Source organism: Nicotiana tabacum, chromosome 6, assembly GCF_000715075.1.
Source record: "Nicotiana tabacum cultivar K326 chromosome 6, ASM71507v2, whole genome shotgun sequence".
Lineage (NCBI taxonomy): Eukaryota > Viridiplantae > Streptophyta > Magnoliopsida > Solanales > Solanaceae > Nicotiana > Nicotiana tabacum.
The window spans coordinates 179,500,715-179,519,171 of NC_134085.1; the positions used below are offsets into that span (position 1 = coordinate 179,500,715).

General features: G+C 38.0%; 2 protein-coding genes across 5 annotated transcripts; one reads left to right on the forward strand and one right to left on the reverse strand.

Annotated features, from left to right (window-relative positions):
- The first annotated feature begins 859 nt into the window (after positions 1-859).
- On the forward strand, positions 860-9,445 carry LOC107791989 (uncharacterized). 3 transcript variants are annotated; one of them, XM_016614157.2, is made up of 5 exons: positions 860-995; positions 1,403-1,812; positions 3,174-3,545; positions 3,835-8,216; positions 8,814-9,445. In XM_016614157.2, exons 2-4 carry the CDS (start codon positions 1,666-1,668, stop codon positions 8,188-8,190), a joined length of 4,875 nt encoding a protein of 1,624 aa, XP_016469643.2. In that variant the 5' UTR covers positions 860-995; positions 1,403-1,665; the 3' UTR covers positions 8,191-8,216; positions 8,814-9,445. The 3 variants fall into 3 exon arrangements, with proteins under 3 accessions (XP_016469643.2, XP_016469642.2, XP_075112143.1); XM_016614156.2 differs by lacking the exon at positions 860-995 and adding an exon at positions 1,054-1,264; XM_075256042.1 differs by lacking the exon at positions 860-995 and adding an exon at positions 1,124-1,264 and having other exon boundaries at positions 1,403-1,823.
- Positions 9,446-10,195: 750 nt separating this feature from the next.
- On the reverse strand, positions 10,196-17,854 carry LOC107791990 (rac-like GTP-binding protein 3). Of its 2 annotated transcripts, none has more exons than XM_016614160.2 (9): positions 17,633-17,854; positions 17,321-17,452; positions 16,771-16,858; positions 16,503-16,612; positions 16,359-16,422; positions 15,092-15,156; positions 14,942-15,007; positions 13,448-13,542; positions 10,196-10,452 (listed from the first exon to the last, which is right to left on the reverse strand). In XM_016614160.2, the coding sequence occupies exons 2-9, from the start codon at positions 17,423-17,425 to the stop codon at positions 10,413-10,415; spliced, it is 633 nt and encodes a 210-aa protein (XP_016469646.1). In that variant the 5' UTR covers positions 17,426-17,452; positions 17,633-17,854; the 3' UTR covers positions 10,196-10,412. The 2 variants fall into 2 exon arrangements, with proteins under 2 accessions (XP_016469646.1, XP_016469644.1); XM_016614158.2 differs by having other exon boundaries at positions 17,583-17,800.
- Between the last annotated feature and the right edge of the window lie 603 nt (positions 17,855-18,457).

Sequence of the window (18,457 nt, forward strand, 5' to 3'; positions counted from 1 at the left end):
CAAGTGATAAAGCAAGTGATAACAGAATTACATGTGAGAGCACGTAGAATTTGCAGATTAGATAAATGTATGCAATCACTAAACTTCTATCCATAAAAAGCAGCATAGTAAAATGGAGTAGTTTGCAGAGGTGAGTGTCAGCAAGCTTTGGATTAAATGTCCAAGCTGCTGTTCATTAGGATACTCATTGATGGCTGTAAATTTTGTTTGAGGAAATATAAATATATAATTACAAAAAAAAAAAACATCAATCTTATTATCAAAATTTAATCACTAACACATTACAATTAGATTCATAATATTACCTATCACTTAGTTTTTTAACAGCTATTGTATTGTAAAATAAAATATTTTCCTTGACTTATAATGCGCTATATTCTTGCTCACACTATAGTTAAATGATCACAACAAAGTGCAACCTCAGTGAATGGAACAACACAATTTTTATTTTTATTTTTGCAAAATTTTCTGCACCCAATTTTGGGCAGCAGAGTAAGGAAGGAGTGGCTCAGAAAACATACTACATGAAGTGTTGGTACATCTGAAGACAACCTTAATGCCCATATTATTCCCTTTTACACTTTACTTCCACATCACTTAAAACCAAATAACCCCCTCCAAATTCTTAAAACTCCAAATCAACCCTCCATCAAACAATAAATTCACACATTCGCCCTTCTGAATCACCCAACCACATGCGTACGAAAACAGAACAAACAATAGGGGTATGTGATGAATCCAATACCAATAAAAATTCCCACAGAAAAAGAGACACAGATAGAAGGAAAAAAGAGAGGGCGTGACATAGAAAACAAAGTCAAATGATTCACGCTACACTAACCTTAGATCATTCAATCCGACCCGGTTAGTCACAGTCACAGTCACATTCCACATCTCTCCCTTTTCTTTTAACTCCTACGTGGGTGATGTTATGTTATCATTGCCCTGCCCCTTCTGCCCGCTCCGCTTTCTCTCTCTACAACCTAAAGTAACAAGTAAGTACAACTTTCCCTTTGCCGTCTGGGACATCATTTTCTCTTTCTGATTTCTTACTTTTTTTTTTTTTTTTTTTTTAAATTTAATTTTCTTTTCTTTTTTCTCTCTCTCTCTCGCACACACGCACGTAAAAACACACACATCGCTCTATTTATTTAAACTAAATTATATATTTATACATTATAATCTCTTCCTCTCTTCAGCCACAGTTTTTTCTCTCTCTAAAACACATTTTCTCTTACTCGTCTAGGTCGTAAGAATTACGGAGGTTAGCTCTTTCTCTCTTTATATGTCGATATATGTCTCTTTATGTGTATTTTTGTGTAAGTATTGATTTGTATTTGTGCAAGTATGAATCGAATTAATTGGATCTGGAGTTTTTAACCGTTCATTTGATGGGTTGCAGATCGGAGAATTGACGCTCTGTACTTGGAATTGGGTTAAGGAATTAGGGTTTCTGAGGTTTTTAGGGCGATCGAGGGAGAATTTGGGATTTCTAGGGTTTCCCGGGGATTGGAAAAATTGGGTATTTTGCTAGGGTTTTGGTGAAGTAAATTGATATTGCTCTCAATTGACTGGGGATTGGATTGGATTGGATTGGATAGGATAATTGATGTTTGAGGCTGGGCTGGTTATAGGAGGCGCTGAAGATGCCAGTCGAATTGTATTATGCTGCATGGGAAGGGACAAAGGGAAAGTGAGGTTTGTCGACGCTCGACGACTGGTGGTCAGCACATGCCGGCGACGACCACGACCACTGTAGCCGCCGCTCATTCTGCTGTTGTTTCTTCTATTACCTCTGATTCGTTCTGCAAGGTATTGCCTTGGTGGGTTTTTCCTTTTTTTTCTTCCTTAATGTCTCGTTTTGCCTATTATTCTTTTCTATTGCTTCGAGTCATTTGATTGCGCTTGCCTTACAATTTTTCCCCCTTTTTGGGTACTTTGCTTTTGTTGTTTTTATCTGAGGTATACTGCAAGCCCAGTTCAGGTTGCAGACTGATCTCCCGTAGTACTTATCAAGGGATTTGTGTCTCTTAACTGTCGTTCTGCCGGGTTTTTCTTTAAGTATATTTTTTCATCTCAAGTTTGTGAAAAATGGGCATACTCTGTATCATGGACTGGAAGTTGTTTTAAGATCTTATCATTCAAGTCAGTGAAGCTTGTCGTGGTGTTGCATTTGGATATAGTGCATTATTTGCATTCAAAAGTAGCTTGTTCCGGTTTTCGGAGAGGTCCATAATGTGGTACTTTGTGCGTGGAAACTGGACTTGATCATGTGGAACTAGTTTTGCTTCTTACTTTCTCATGTTAAATGATAATGTTGTTATGCTTCTGCATTTGTTTAATTTTGACATTTCCAGCAAGGTAAGGTTGTCATTGCTGGTTTCAAGTTTTCATTCGGAGGGTACAAGAAAGAATTTTATCAATGCACCGAAGATGTTAGCCCCAACCTGAAGTCAACAACTTATTGCTATTCTTGTCCGTGAAAATATTGCTGAAATGATGAAAGATGCTCCAATACATTCTCTCTCACTTCACTTCTGCCATGCTGTCACAAAGTAGATTGTACCCAAATGGAGCTTTGGCAATAAAACTCTGCTGTTTCCGTTGTTTGCGCAAGGGAAGAAAGGGATTCAGGAGGAGCTCGCCAGATAAAAATTAAGCTAGCATAGTTACAGTGTAGAAGCATGTATATTTTGTGTTTAGAGAAATTTGTTGCTGCTAGAAATAAATCCTTAGGAAGCAATGCAGATAGCGGCTTTACGAAGTAGGGGAAAATTTATATCTTATATTAACTACATCATTGTAACTCGTGCACTTTTATCGAGTCTTGTTTGATGTTTATATGAAGCAAGCAGTTAAATTGTAAAGTCACTTCAAACTTGAGCATCTACCAGATTTTGCATGGATCACTGATCCGTTGGTTGTACTTGATGAAGTTTTTGGAAATAAAATTGCCAATTAACCTAAAGATACGTAGCCTACGCAACTGCAAGTTTTTATACAACATGAAAGATGTGGATGAGCTCTCAGCTATTTATGTATTTCTCTATTGCTTACAAGTTCGTTTATTAGTGTTGCTTGGTTTGCTTCTAGTTATGTGAATTTATTGCGAGTTTCTTTATTGATTTAACATCTTTACTTGGTGAAGTTGAAAATTTATCCTTTCTTTGCAGGATGGTCGCAAAGTTATTGTGGGCGATTGTGCTTTGTTTAAACCACCACACGATTCCCCACCTTTCATTGGAATAATCCGAAGGCTTACATTGAGTAAAGATAATAACCTGCAGTTAGGTGTTAATTGGCTTTATCGACCTGCTGAGCTGAAGCTTAGCAAGGGCATCCTTCCGGAGGCCGCACCCAACGAAATCTTTTATTCCTTTCATAGGGATGAGATTCCTGCTGCATCACTACTGCATCCGTGTAAAGTTGCATTCCTTTCTAAAGGTGCTGAACTTCCAACAGGGATATCCTCATTTATCTGCCGGCGTGTTTATGACATTTCAAACAAGTGTTTATGGTGGTTAACTGACCAAGATTACATCAAAGTAGGTTATTATCACTTGATAGCTCTGTATTACTTCTGTTAAATTGTAGGAGATTATTTATCCTCGAGCGGACAAGGGAGACAGGGCTTATGGTTCAACCAAAAGAGAGATTCTTTTTTTAATCATTGGATGTTTTTTCATAAAAGAAGTAAAAGTGTTTTTGGGGCTCTTCTTTTGGGTCGAGGGTGGCGTCTGAGATGCTAGGAGAAAGCAGAAATTGCACACTTTTCATTCTTTATTTTTCTGATTGCTTTCTCATCTTTCACTCATACCTTCTGCTCCTGTGCAGGAGCTACAAGAAGAAGTAGACCAACTATTAAACAAGACACGAGTAGAGATGCATGCAACAGTGCAACCGGGTGGTCGCTCTCCGAAACCAATGAATGGTTCTATGTCAACATCACAATTGAAGTCGGGTTCAGATAATGTACAAAGCAGTGTAGCTTCTTTTCCTTCACATGTCAAGGGAAAGAAGAGGGAGCGGGGAGATCAGGGCTCCGAGTCAATTAAACGTGAACGCTCAATCAAGACAGATGATATAGATTCTGGTCAAATCAAAGCTGAAAGTGTACTAAAATCTGAAATTTCTAAAATTACAGACAAAGGAGGGCTTGTAAACTCTGAAGGGGTTGAGAAGCTAGTTCAGCTCATGCAGCCAGATAGAATGGATAGGAAAATGGATTTGATCAGTCGTTCGATGCTTGCAAGTGTTGTAGCTGCAACTGACAATTTTGACTGTCTTACTAGGTTTGTACAGTTAAGAGGTCTGCCTGTGTTAGACGAGTGGCTTCAAGATGTTCATAAGGGGCGGATTGGTGAATATAGCAACACAAAAGATAGTGACAAATCGGTTGAAGAATTTCTCTTTGTTTTGCTTCGTGCGCTTGATAAGCTTCCCGTGAACCTTCAAGCGCTGCAGATGTGCAATATTGGCAAGTCTGTTAATCACTTGCGGCAGCATAAAAATACGGAAATACAGAGGAAGGCGCGAAGTTTAGTTGACACGTGGAAGAAACGGGTTGAAGCTGAGATGAACATCATTGATGCCAAGTCTGGTTCAAATCAGGCTGTCACGTGGCCTTCTAAATCAAGATTGCCTGAGGCGTCTAATAATATTGGAAAAAATCCTGGTGGTTCAAATGATGTGACAAAGGGTGCACTTGCACAGCTTTCTGCATCTAAAATGGCCTTGATAAAGCCTTCACAAGGGGAAACTACTACAAAGTCTGCATCCTTGTCCCCGGGCTCAGCAAAACCAGCATCATCACCTGCATCTGGAAGGGAGGGTCAGCCCCGAGTTTCAGTTGGTGGATCCTGTGATGTTCCTTTAGCAAGGGAAGACAAGAGCAGCAGTTCTAGCCAGTCTCACAACCACAGTCAGTCCTTCTCGGGGAAGGAGGATGGGAGAAGTTCGACCGCAGTGTCAATGAACAGCATCAAGATCTCTACTGGTGGTTCTCGTCACCGGAAGTCAATTAATGGATATCCTGGATCATCAGTATCTGGAAGCCAAAAGGAGAGTGCTGCAGGCAGAAGTTCACATAGGAATCCTACCTCAGAAAAGTTACCGCAGTCTGCATTGAGTGGTGAGAAAACTGTTGATGTGCCAGTTCTCGAGGGGAGTGGTCACAACCACAAATTGATAGTTAAGATATCTAACAGGGGACGCAGTCCTGCACAGAGTGCCAGTGCAGGATCCTATGAGGACCCTACGAACATGAGCAGCCGAGCTTCTTCTCCTGTGCTTTCTGAAAAGAATGATCAATTTGACCGAACATTAAAAGAAAGTGCGAAAGCTGAATCGTGGCAGAGCAATGATTTCAAAGATGTACTAACCGGTTCTGAAGATGGTGATGGATCACCAGCTACTGGTCCGGAGGAAGAGCGAAGCAAGATTGTTGATGAGGGCAGGAAATCAGCAGAAGCTAGAGCTGCTTGTACATCAGGGATCGAACTGAAGTCTGGAAAACTGCACGAAGCTTCTTTTAGCTCCATGAATGCTTTGATTGAGAGCTGTGTAAAATATTCTGAAGCAAACGTGCCTATGTTATTGGGTGATGCTATTGGAATGAATCTCCTTGCCAGTGTGGCTGCCGAACAAATGTCCAAGTCTGACATGGTTTCACCTTCTGTTTCTCCGCAAAGAAATACCTCTGCTGCTGAAGATGCTTGCACAGGTGATGATGTTAAGTCAAAGTCACCTCTGGCTGATATCTCCACTGGTGACAGTAGAAGTGATGATGATGGTGATAGAGAGAAACTGGTTGCTAGTGCTAGTGCTTCATGGTCGGAGAATAAACTGCATCCATCCAAGGGTGCTGCTACAGAGTTCTCTGGAGATAGGAAGGCCTCTTTTTTACCTCCCGAAGAGACAGTGACAGGAGGATACAACAAACAGTTCAACTCTCCCTGCATTGATTCACAGTCGGCTGGAGTGAAGTTGGAGATCACTGAGAAGTCAGGTGACATGGAAAAGGACAAGGCAATTGATTGTGATATAAGCAAACAATCCTTGGAGGAAAAGGTGGTGTCCCGTGAGGTCAAGGTTGATGGTGCTCTAGATGCTAAATTAGGTGGAAATTGTACTTCAGTATTAGAAGACAATGTCAGTAATGCAGTAGTAAGCTTCGAAGACCAGAAACCAACAGTTGAAGTCTGCACTTCTAAATTTGAAATTGAGAACAAGAATGGTGCGAATAGGGTGTTAAATAATGCTAGTACCGAGGTGAAACCATCTTTTGTGGCAAAATCTGAAAAGATGGAGGCAAGTGACAAGGAAGAGCGTCTACCAACTAGTTCAAATGGAGATCCCACTACAGACAAAGGTGGACAGTCTGATGAAGCAAATATAAGTCTTGTTCATCTGTCTGAAAAGACAAAATCTGATCAAGGAGCTGTTGATGCTTCAGCTGAGGATAAAGCCCGTGTGGATGATACTGATTTTACTAGAAATCAGAAAAGTGAAACTAGTGTTGAAAGGAAGGATGTCAATGTGCAGAACTCTGGCTTGTTACTCAATCAGAAAGAGAGACCTGGTTTTTCAAATGCAGAAGTGCTGAAACATGGGGAATCTAGAGAATCAAATTTCTCTGCTGTTGAAGAAGATAAAACAAAGGGCTGTGGATCCGCCACTCTGGAGACTTCTTCGGTCTCTGCTGCTGCTCCAGATTCAACTTCAAAGGTGAAGTTTGACTTAAATGAAGGTCTTATTTCTGATGAAGGAAAATACGGGGAGTCAATCAACTTTACAGGCCTTGGATCTCTATCCAATGTCCATATTATGAATCCGTTACCTTTTGCGGTATCCTCAGTTTCTTCTAGTCTTCCTGCCTCCGTTACAGTGGCCGCCGCCGCCAAGGGTCCGTTTGTTCCACCGGAGGAGCTATTGAGGGTTAAAGGGGAATTTGGATGGAAAGGATCTGCTGCCACAAGTGCATTTCGCCCAGCTGAGCCCAGGAAATCTCTTGATATGCCATTAAGTTCCACAAATATCTCTCATCCTGAAGCTTCTACCAGCAAGCACACTCGTCCACAATTAGATATTGACTTGAATGTACCAGATGAAAGAGCTTTTGATGAAATAAATTCTCGAGATTCTGCTCTAGAGTTGATCTCTCCGTTGGACCATATGACTAATCGTGTTGCATTGAAGAATGAAGCAATAGATTCTCCTGCTGTTCGCTGTTCTGGAGGACTCGATCTTGATTTAAATAGAGTTGATGAACCTGGTGATGTAGGGCAGTGCTCTGTGAGTAGCAGTAGTAGATTGGATGGTGCAGTTTTACCTTCCAAAGCATCATCATCCATTGGCTTGCCAACTGGGGAAGTGAGGAGGGACTTTGATTTAAATAATGGGCCTGGTGTTGATGATTCCAGCGCAGAACAGTTTTTATTCCACGATAATCATCAGGGAAGCATGCGTTCCCAACTGCCCGCTTCTAGTCTCAGACTGAACAATCCAGAAATGGGGAATCTTTCTTCTTGGTTTACTCCTGGGAATACTTATTCAACTGTGACACTTCCATCAATTTTGCCTGATCGTGTGGAGCAGCTGCCATTCCCAATGGTCACACCTGGTGCACAACGAATATTGGGTCCTCCTGCTGCTGGTTCTCCTTTCACTCCGGATGTTTACCGGAGTTCAGTATTGTCATCATCGCCTGCTGTGCCTTACCCATCCTCCCCTTTTCAGTATCCTATATTTCCTTTCGGAACGAGCTTCCCACTTCCTTCTGCAACATTTTCAGTTGGATCAACTTCTTTCGCAGATTCTTCCTCTGGTGGACGGCTTTATACGCCCCCTGTAAATTCACAGTTGCTGGGTCCTGTTGGCGCTGTGTCATCTCAATATCCAAGGCCTTATGTGGTTGGACTTCCTGACAGTAGCAGCAACGGTACCATGGATCACAATAGAAAATGGGGAAGGCAGGGTCTGGATCTTAATGCAGGCCCTGGAGTGGTGGACATGGAAGGGAGAGAAGAGTCGGTTTCTTTGTCGTCAAGGCAACTCTCTGTTGCCGGTTCACAAGCATTAGCAGACGAGCATGGTAGGATGTTTGCTGTACCTGGGGGTGTTCTGAAGAGGAAGGAGCCTGAGGGTGGGTGGGACAGTGAGAACTTCAGATTCAAGCAGTCATGGCACTAAGATCTGCTATCTGGTGATTTTATAAGGTGAGGCGTGTGTTATTTGTATGTTTATTGTTAACTCGGCAGATTCTTTTTAGCCTTTACACTTCAAAGTGTATGACTTGTACCTCCTACATTGTTTAAGCATTTGAATGGAACTTCTATGTAGGGAAGCGCTAGGACATCATGCATTAAGATTGCGTATCGCAAACTGAAAACTATGATATACAACCAATGAAAAGCTCGCTTGCACCTTTGTGCACAATTATTTTAAAGGTTTCTGCTGAAGCATGGTTTCTTCTTTTTCTAGTTTGATATATTCTGAAAGAACAAAAAAATTTTGAAGTTGGAAATGCTTGGGTCTTCTGTCTTATTATCGAGACATATTATAGTTGCTTTCCTCTCCCTCCTGAAAATCTATTTCCAGTAGGTCGAAGAAGAGAAAATGCTTGAGAAAAAGAAAATCAAACTTTCTTCCCCAGTATCTCTGAGCTATATTCCTTGTCCTTAGAACTTGTTGATGCCCCTTCATTCCTTTTTTGAGTTGTGTTTATTTTCCAAGTTTGGAGATTTGTTCCTATATTTTTGGTGTGGCTGACATTTTTACATCTCATTTTATTATTCTTTTTCCTTTTAATGCAGCTACTGGAGGAGGGACTTGGCTAACTCAAACTCTCAGCTTCTGGCATGCTCCTGTGGGTGGGCGGTAAGTGAGCAAAATTGATGTGTTCAGAGTCTCCGACCACCACCTCTTCAGCTTATCAGTGTAGTTGGGATTTCCATGGTTTGCAAGCACTTTGGTCAGCTATATTCTCTGGGTGGATGCAGATGAGTTTTCCCTCTGTAGATATTTAACTGTTGGAAAGCTTGAAATCTTTGATGCCCAGGGACTGGGGATAAATCAATGTTATCCTGTCCAAATTATTGACAACGGAAGTCCAATTTCGAGACTGAATCAAACGGAAAGCTTTTCTTTGTGCTTTGCTGTTTATCATCTTTCTTTGCTTCCCGTGTTCTTGGCTTTTCTCTGTCCTCCTTTGCCCATTACATATGTATACAGGGTTGACACAAATTTTGGTACTAATGCTTTCATCAGGCATGTTTTAGTTGTTGTGGCTGCCATTGTACCATAAATTAAATCGTTCTAACGTTAGTTGTAGTCTCATTCACAGATGATAGAACTCTTGTTAATGATATTTTCAATGATGGTGGGGGTGATGTGCTTGTTTTTCTTCAAGCTACTAATCTGAACCAAGTCTTGTGAGCAACGAAAAGACAACTTCTGTTTTCTGATTTGGAAAAATTAAATGGGTGGAGCTTTTGCATGGGTTAGGATTGTCTTATTGTTATGGCTGTTCCAATAATAGCTGTTTAGCTGTAACTGATATTTTAGCTTGTTGTGATGGCCGGTCCTCATATTGATGCTATGTTAATAGTGAGCTGAGTACGCATATCAAGTGTGAATGCTGAGTATTCTACATTGCAGAGATTGCGGTCTGGTTTGGGTGCAACCTGATATGCTTCTGTGCAGGTAATTAATCGCAGAAACCACAAGTATGGGGTGGGACCATTGTTTATTTCTGTCTGCTGTGATGATTCTTAGGCCATTTTTGTTTCATCTTCCCTTTTCCATTCCTCCTATAACCCAAGAGTTTTCATTTGCTTTGTTTCAAGTATGAGTGGCTGTATACATTACTTGTGCATGGGAGTTTTTACGTGGTTCCACAATTTAGAATGTGAAGTCTGATTGCAAGCTTGTGATGCAATATTGTTGTGTTATTTTCCCCTTTAAATGCGATCTTGTTGTTGTGTTAGCTCTCCTACAAAGGTACAGGGGTTGTGGACTTGTGGTTAATAACCTACTACCACGAAAGATGGACTCCACAGTTATGATACTGTAGCTTATTTTGTACATCTCCAGTATTCCTTCTCTTGCTATATTATTCAAGAGGACCTCTCTAATCTACTTGGTGCAGCCCCTCGTGTAGCTTCTGGCAAACAGCGATTGACATGGTTTAATAGAATTAATTAATACATGTACTTGAAATATAAACCTAGCATGCAACGTATTTTACAGACAAATAAAGGCCGTCCAGCAGTAAGTTGGGTTATGGAAAAACAAATACATTATGCTCGTCACAAAAGTTCTGATAGAAATGGAAGTTTTATAGGCAGCGGCATCAAGCCGTGGATATAATCATGTTAGAGGCCGAACAGATGGGAAATATGTACATTGAGATGTCACTTCAAACAAACGAGCTTCCTTCCGCACATCACATTCCTGCAGTAGCAGGTGAGAGAAGTTAGCATTACAGAAGAGAGTGGTAAACAAACATAGCGAAGACTAACATCCTTGGCAAAAACACAAAACTTGGATGTCTCAACAGCAGAAGCAAAACTCAAAAGTCAATGCTATGTTGCAAGGAATTCCATTTCAGAACACAGGCAAAACTGAAAAGTCAATGACAACGCCTCGCAATCAAAGTTGCAATTATATTAAGGGATCATTAGCGAATATCAAACCACAAATTAAACGCACAATATCTTCTTTATTATTTTGTTGCAAATTAGACACAGTTCTCGCACCAGATATTTATAATTGTTTCAACAGGTAGTGCTAGAAGTAGGATGTTTTAAATAGTACTCCCTTCGTTTCAATTTATGTGAAAACTATTTGACTGGGCACGAAATTTAAGAAAAAAAAGAAGATTGTTAAACTTGTGGTGTAAAATTAGATACATATATTTTGTGTGGCTATACATCATTGAATAAAGGTAAATTGTTTCCAAATATGAAAATTGGTCATTCTTTTTGGCACGGACTAAAAAGAAAATAGGTTCACATAATTTGAAACGGAGGGAGTAGCAGGGAATCAGCATCGGCAAGCGCCACTAGACAAGGATTTCCACAGGATAATACTTAAGCTATTTGGTAATGACAGTTCATCTCGCCATCAGTATGTCAAGATCAGATACTACTCAGGAATATAATAAAGGGAAAATTTCACATAAGAATAACTGGGCTCCCTGCTTTTTAATTTTATCCCATATTTTAATTTACAACCATCTAGCCCAAAAATAATAGGCTAATACTTAACATTCAACTCCAATAGGTTCTCGAAATTACTATTTAATTTTTAAAAAAGATTGCTCAAGCTTTTAAGTTAATTTTCGAATCAGTAATTGTGACTCAAATATTAGTTCAACAAACCAAATCCATTTGGGTAGTGAAAATTAGATTTTTAACAAGCTTAAATATGTGAATTTAAATGCCGAATTTGATTTTGTGAGAAATTTGGAGTGAGTATTATTTAAACTTGTTAGAAATAGTATAAGGAGGTTGTATATAAAATTTGAAGTCATTTAATGGAGATTTGGACTGGTTTTGAACAAGAATTACAACTGAAAATCGTGGAAGAAGTTCGTCTACAGACGCTTGTATAAAGGTGTATGTACAATAGTGTATAAGGTGTGTTTCTACACTCATATACACTATTATACAAGATTATACATAAAACTGATTTCGTCTTCTTCCTTGCGTCTTTTTTGAAATTTAATTCAAATCTACTCCAAATCAATTCAAATTTAAATTTTGAACTCCTTTTGATATTTTCAATCAATTGGAACAACACCTAATCCAAACAACTAACAAATTCAAAAAAAAACTATTTTCGAAAGCAAAGCTTTGAATGGTCTTCAATGGTGGACTTCTACTCTTCAATTTTCTTACATTGCAAGCAGGTGACACGAGGAGAAACAGAAAATACACGGCCTCTTGAAGGATATGGAGAAGATGTGAGAAGAAAAGAGACTGAAAGCAATGGTTGTGAGAACACATATTTAACTCCATAGCTTTTAGAAACAATGGTTGTAAGAACACATGTTTTGAATTTGCTAGTGCTTTCAAAATATGTACAATGTGGGCTAGGTCGGGTAAAACTTAAAAACATGGGCCATTTTTTGTTATGGTGGGAAGTCATGTGTATTTTCTTGTAATTCAAAGGCAAAGATCCAGAAGTAGCAATAAACTTTCTTTAAGTTACCTCATTTGCCTTACTTATTCGGGCAAAAGCTTTCATGTGACTACTAAACCCCATTCTACTTGAGGCTGCTGATAATTGCCACCAGGTTATCAGCTCAAATACTGAAACGATGTCATATAAAATTGAGGATAGATGTATTGAGCTGAGGCTGTAATCTTTGTTCATTTGGCACTAGTGATATTATGCAATGGTCAAAGTTCTGTGGACACAGATCTCCTAAGTTGAATTGAGATATTTTGGGGTTTCAGGATTAGTTGAAGACTTCCCTTCCTCTTCCGATGGGGTAAGTCAATATGAAGGAACCTATCAAGAGAGTCCAATCATCTAGTAGCTTCAAGGACCAGTTAGATATCTCATGATTTAGTGTATCTATATAAATCATTTCACAACGGCATTTAGGCAGCTGCAAATCAACACTTGTTGAATTTATCTGCTGAATTTTTAACTTCAAAATTCCACATGTGAAAAGCACAAGAAACACTAAAGAGTGGAGAGAATGGAAAAGGGAAAGGAAAACATAATGCTTAGTAGTTATTCCTCCTTTGAATAAAATAGTTCTCGCGTGAAAAGATTACTGTTATTTTCATCAGATTTTTCATTGGCACAAACTATTTATAAAACGATAATTCTAGGGTAAAGGAATGTTAATTTTGCAACCACAACTATCTCTAGAACACAGAACTTTGTCTTCTGGTTCAGTTCATGTTAACCAGGCAGGACAGCAAGAATTCAAAATGGGAGTTGTTTTGTATTTATAGTTTAAACTCGTAGATTAGAGGTCACTGCAGGATAATAAATACATATTCTTGCATGAGATGAATAAATAAAAAAAATGACGAGTCTCTCATTTGGTCTTCATACATTGTACACGGTATGAAGTGAGGGTACCTCTACATATACAACAGTATCATTAGGCTTGCATGTTCTAAGGACTTTGCCCTATCTTGAAAATATTTTGAGTTGTTAGTCGAACAAAAAGTTGCGCCACACATAAGAGCAATTATTCCTTGTTTCTTTTTTTTAAAATCAAAAAGGAATGATTTAGTCACTAGGAGACCCTTCAGCAAAGCATAGAGGTTCGACAAAGTAGCACAACTATTGTTTCTGTATGTCAACTTAATATGGCAATGGAGAACCGTGCATCATTAATTCAGCAAACATCATATAGCACCTTTCCATATAATACAAAGCTAAAAAACTGATTTTAACAGAGAAGGTTAAGAGAGTTACTAACATGAGACATCCTCGACGTTGTTTCTTCTTCTCCTTTTGCTTCAGTGGTGGCTTGATGACGACCTTGATTGCAGCATCAAAGACAGCTTTCACATTCTTTAAATTAAATAGGCAAAGTAAGCTCAGTTACAAATAGTCTAGAATCAAAAACAAAAGTAGATAACCATCAGGAAACAAACAGAAGAGCCTTTGCATCTTCAGTAAAGAAAATGTGGAAGGAAAAAATCAGGAGTATGGACCAGGTGGAAGGGAGGATTCTTAGGAAGAGACAAGCTAGAAAGAGAGATCAACATCTGGAATGTTCAATATTTAAACTGGTTCTAATTGGTACAAGTTTGAATTGGAAACTTAAGGTCTTGAACTAATTTTCAAAATAAGGGTGGCCAACCAGGCCTGCCTTTTCAATGAATAGCTTCATCGGTGATGTTATCTTACTATGTCAAGAAATTGTCAAAAAACAACCACACACACACGCATAGCCAGCATAGCAAGGAAGAAGGAAAGAGGAAGTCAAAAAATGTATGGCCATGCTTTGCAAGTTAAAGATTCATAATCTATTCTAATCATTTTAAAGATTCATAATCTATTCTAATCATTCTTTTCTTCACTTCAATTGAAAATCAGGTTGATATACGGTCAAAGGATGTTATAACACAAACCTGGATAATATTTTGAGAGTGACTCAAATAAACAAACCAGTGACCTCCGGAAAATGAAAAATACTCAGTCGCTGAATGAAGTTTTTCTATATGAGTTGATAAATAGGGATAGTAAAATGTTGCATATGGACGACATTAATAGGGGTGGGACAAGAGAACTTTTGCTAAGGAAAGCATATGCTGATATTTTCAGTCAGTTGATTAAAAACGATACCACAAATAGTAGAGGTTTGACAAATATTTTCATTAATATACATAATACATTCACCTACTATTGTCATTCACCTACTTAAAGAAGTTGACAAGAGTGTTGCAATAGTTTAAAAAAAAGAATATTCCCCAATAAAGAAATAGATGTGATACAACATCAAGAGAATTTCTGTTTTGATAGTTAAAAGTTGAGAGCACTTAAGTACTACAACTAGAAGGAATTACTATCACTTAAAGGGGTATCTACCCTACACTATCTAAGGACGAACAAGATAGAGATAATCGATCCACATCCATAGGTAGATGCCTAATAGACATTGAGGGCTATATTTGATATAAGAATGCCAGCCATGAAGCAGCAAAGACAAATAACACAAGACCAACTTTGTAGCACAGTGGTATTTGTTTCCAAAAAAATGTTTTAAACTTTTCATAATTTTTCAGTTTTTTGAGAAAAAAAATTCAACCAAACACTATTAGTTTGGTTTGAAATTCTTTTTTCGAAATTATAAAATATCTAGAATGTTTTTTCAGCCTTTTTGTAACGAGCTACAATCACTAATTCTTGGAAAATTTTAAACACCATGCATAACACTTATTTAGAAAAGGATACTACTTTAACCAACCTGTTGTGTTTTAGAGCTACATTCGATGTAATAGGCAGCACCAATTTGTTTCCGTAGCTCCTCTCCCTGAACATGTAGAGATCATTATGCCTCCCATTTATTCAAAGCGATGTAAAGGAGCAAGATACAACTGACAGATTGGAGGCAGACCTGCGCGGTGGTGACAGGAATTAATCCAGGATGATCAGCCAAGAAGTGCTTATCCTCACGAAGATCTGTAGCATCATCCAGACAGAAAAAGATTTAATGCATAACTTAGAATCAAGTAACATTGCACACCATGAGCAGAGCTTGCCAATTTCACAAGTAGACAGCGAATAAGACACACGTGACTATAGCAAAGTCATCTAGTGACTATACCATTACTGACAGCATTCAGTATATTTCATGTTTATCGGTTCCATAAATATACTCAATGAAAATAAACAACGATTGTTACACAAGAATTAAATCCATTCTACTATGTAATCTTAAATTCTGCTCCATCAAGGGGACACAAAGTCATTTGTTACAGGGACTTAACCACTAAGAATAATTCAGCACTAAGTACTCTTGATATCTGAAATATCATCCTTGATAGAAAGATAATGTTTCAGCTAGAGGGTGAGAGGGTTAATGGCTCAGGACAATCAAGTTGGAATAGAGACTAACAAAATACCAGAGAGCAACCAGAAGTTTTTAAGGAATAAACCTAGGAAAATTAAAATACAATTTTAGGAGAAAATGTTGTTCCCTAATGCTATCCATTACAGCATCTAATACTTTATCAAAAGATAAGGGCAACATTAGCAATTTGCTTTTAAATGTTTGGCCCCTGAAGAGAAGTAGACATCTTATCAAGCTATACTGCAAAACTAAATGGAAGTTATAAATAGGAAGTTTAACATTAAATTGTTTCTAAGATATAATAGTGTCATTTTTTTTGGAACAAATTAAAAAAGAAAGAGTGTCACATAAAATGGATTAGAGGGAGCAATAGACTCATGGCTAGATATATCCAACCTTGTGGAAGTAGGTGTATTTATCACTAGTAGAATCAAAGCAGCCATGTATGTCGCTGAGTGTAGATGCTTAGTACTTCAGGGGTTATTAATATTTATTGCTTGCAAATTTTTTGAAATAGATCCGTCTCATCTCCATGACAATTTCCAGAACTCATTCCTAGGTCTGCAACTGTACAATTTTTCACTCATCTGCCTCTGTTATTAACTCCAGCCCACTTTGTCGTCTTGAATCAACATGCACGTTTTTTAACCTCCATCCTCCAATCCCCTCAAGTTATTTATGCTATGAGATACAGTATTAGCATTTCAGCAAGCACATCATAGAACAAATTGTCATTAAACGTAAAAGCAATTACATTCAGGAATCAGCATCTGTTATAATTACTAATTCAAGAAACGTGTTAAATACTCACCAAGTTTGGTGCCAGCTAATACCACCGGTATTCCAGGAGCATAATGCTGAAGTTCAGGAATCCACTGACCAAAAAGGGGCATTCAGCAGTCTTAAAGACATTTGACATAAACTCACAAAGTTCACAGTTTTAAACAGAATGTACCTTTTTAAGTATGTTCTCGTAGCTGGCACGACTAACCAAGGAGAATGCTAGGACAAAAACATCTGCTCCTCGGTAGCTCAGTGGCCTTAATCTGTTATAATCTTCTTGTCCTATAAAAATGATCAGAGGATCGAGAAATCAGAATTCCTTAGCCTCCTTAAACGATTAGGAAATGTTTATTACAGGATGTTAGTACTTGATTTGGAGGAGGGGGAATAGGAAATCATCTTGGAACCATTCAGTTGTAATTCGTTGACATATAATTTACCTGCAGTATCCCAAAGACCTAAATTTACTGTGGTCCCTTCAACAACCACATTGGCACTGAAGTTGTCAAACACCGTAGGAACATAATCCTGGTTCGAACAAATATAAGACTCAGAAAACTGAAGTTCAAGTTCAGGAAAGATACTCAAGAAATACTCCTGAATAACACAAGCAAGCCATAGCATTCTGTTCTTTCTGGTTGATTAGGTCCCCATTACATTTCCTCTTACTGGGATTTTTCTCTTCAACCACCCCACCCCCACCCCGCCCAATATTGTGACCTAGTTGAGGCCAAGAATGGAGCATACCAAGAAAACACAATCCAAGACAACATTTCAAGAATAAGGTTAAATAAAGCAACAAAATTAAAAAAAAAAAAATAGGCTAAAGTAATAAAATCAGAAGAAACAAAAGAGAAAAAAGCTGCAAAACCCACACATAAAAAACAAACATTCAGCTTATCTAGGCATCAAGCACAAGCAATGAGGGACATACCAAGAAACCCACATGGATATTTTGGGGAAAAGAGATACTAGTAGTAAAACACTTACAGTCGGGAACTTGTTACTGGTATAGCAAATAAGCATACAAGTCTTTCCAACGGCGCCATCACCAACAGTAACACATTTGATGAATCTTGATGCACTTGAGGCCATTGAACATAAAAAAATACCTCAAGAAAGCTGCAGCAACAAAATTAAGAAGAAAGAATATTTTTACCCAAGAAAAAGAGTAGTAAGTACTAGTAATACAGTAGTGAGGAGTGGGTGAAATTGGAAAAGGAGAGAGGTGAGACAGTGAGTAAAAGATCACATGATTCTTCCTCAATTCACTGCCTCTGTACTCTGTAGCAAAGCTGTCACCTTTTTATTGATTCAATCTTCTTGGAAAATATAAAAAGACTGGATCTTGATTTTTGGTATTATTTCTTACTACGTAAAATTGCACACCAAAATTCTGCAAATGTTGTGTGTTTATGTATGTAACTGGGGGTCTAGTGCTACGTTTTACATTTATTAATTTTCTTGTTTGGGAGAGGGTGTGGAGATCCCACAATTAGAAGGACTCCTCCTCAGAGTGGATTAAGTGAAAAATGGGTCCTGTGAGTTGTGACAGATGAGTATGTGGGTCTTGGTTCTGTTGAACAAATTAAACTATATGCCCGGGATAAGCCATTGACATTTGACAAAAACCATATTGCTTCTTTATCATTGAAATAATTTTCCTATTATTTTTAAATAAATAATTTTACTATTTTTTTATTCTTAAATATTAGCACAATTTGATACTTAAAATAAATAACCAATTCTCTAGAAGTCAATTTTTTTATAAAAAAAAATCGTGTATTAATTTGGACACACCTGACATTTATAAAAATTTGTTATTATATCATTTAGGAGTAGTTTGGTAGAATGTTGGCATAAACAACTTTGATAGCAAATATGTTTCAGTAACCTACAAAAATGATAAAGCAATATATTGCAATAAGTAAAATTACATAAATAGTGTAAAAAATTTGCACTATCATTTATGATGTCGGATTTACACGATAAAAGAAAATACTATGGAGTACAATAAAATTTATTGCAAAAAAATGAGAAAGCAGAAACATAATATTTTACATTACATAACCATTAATGCTAAATGAATAATGATTTGTTCACGCATTTTTTAATCCAAGAAAGAAT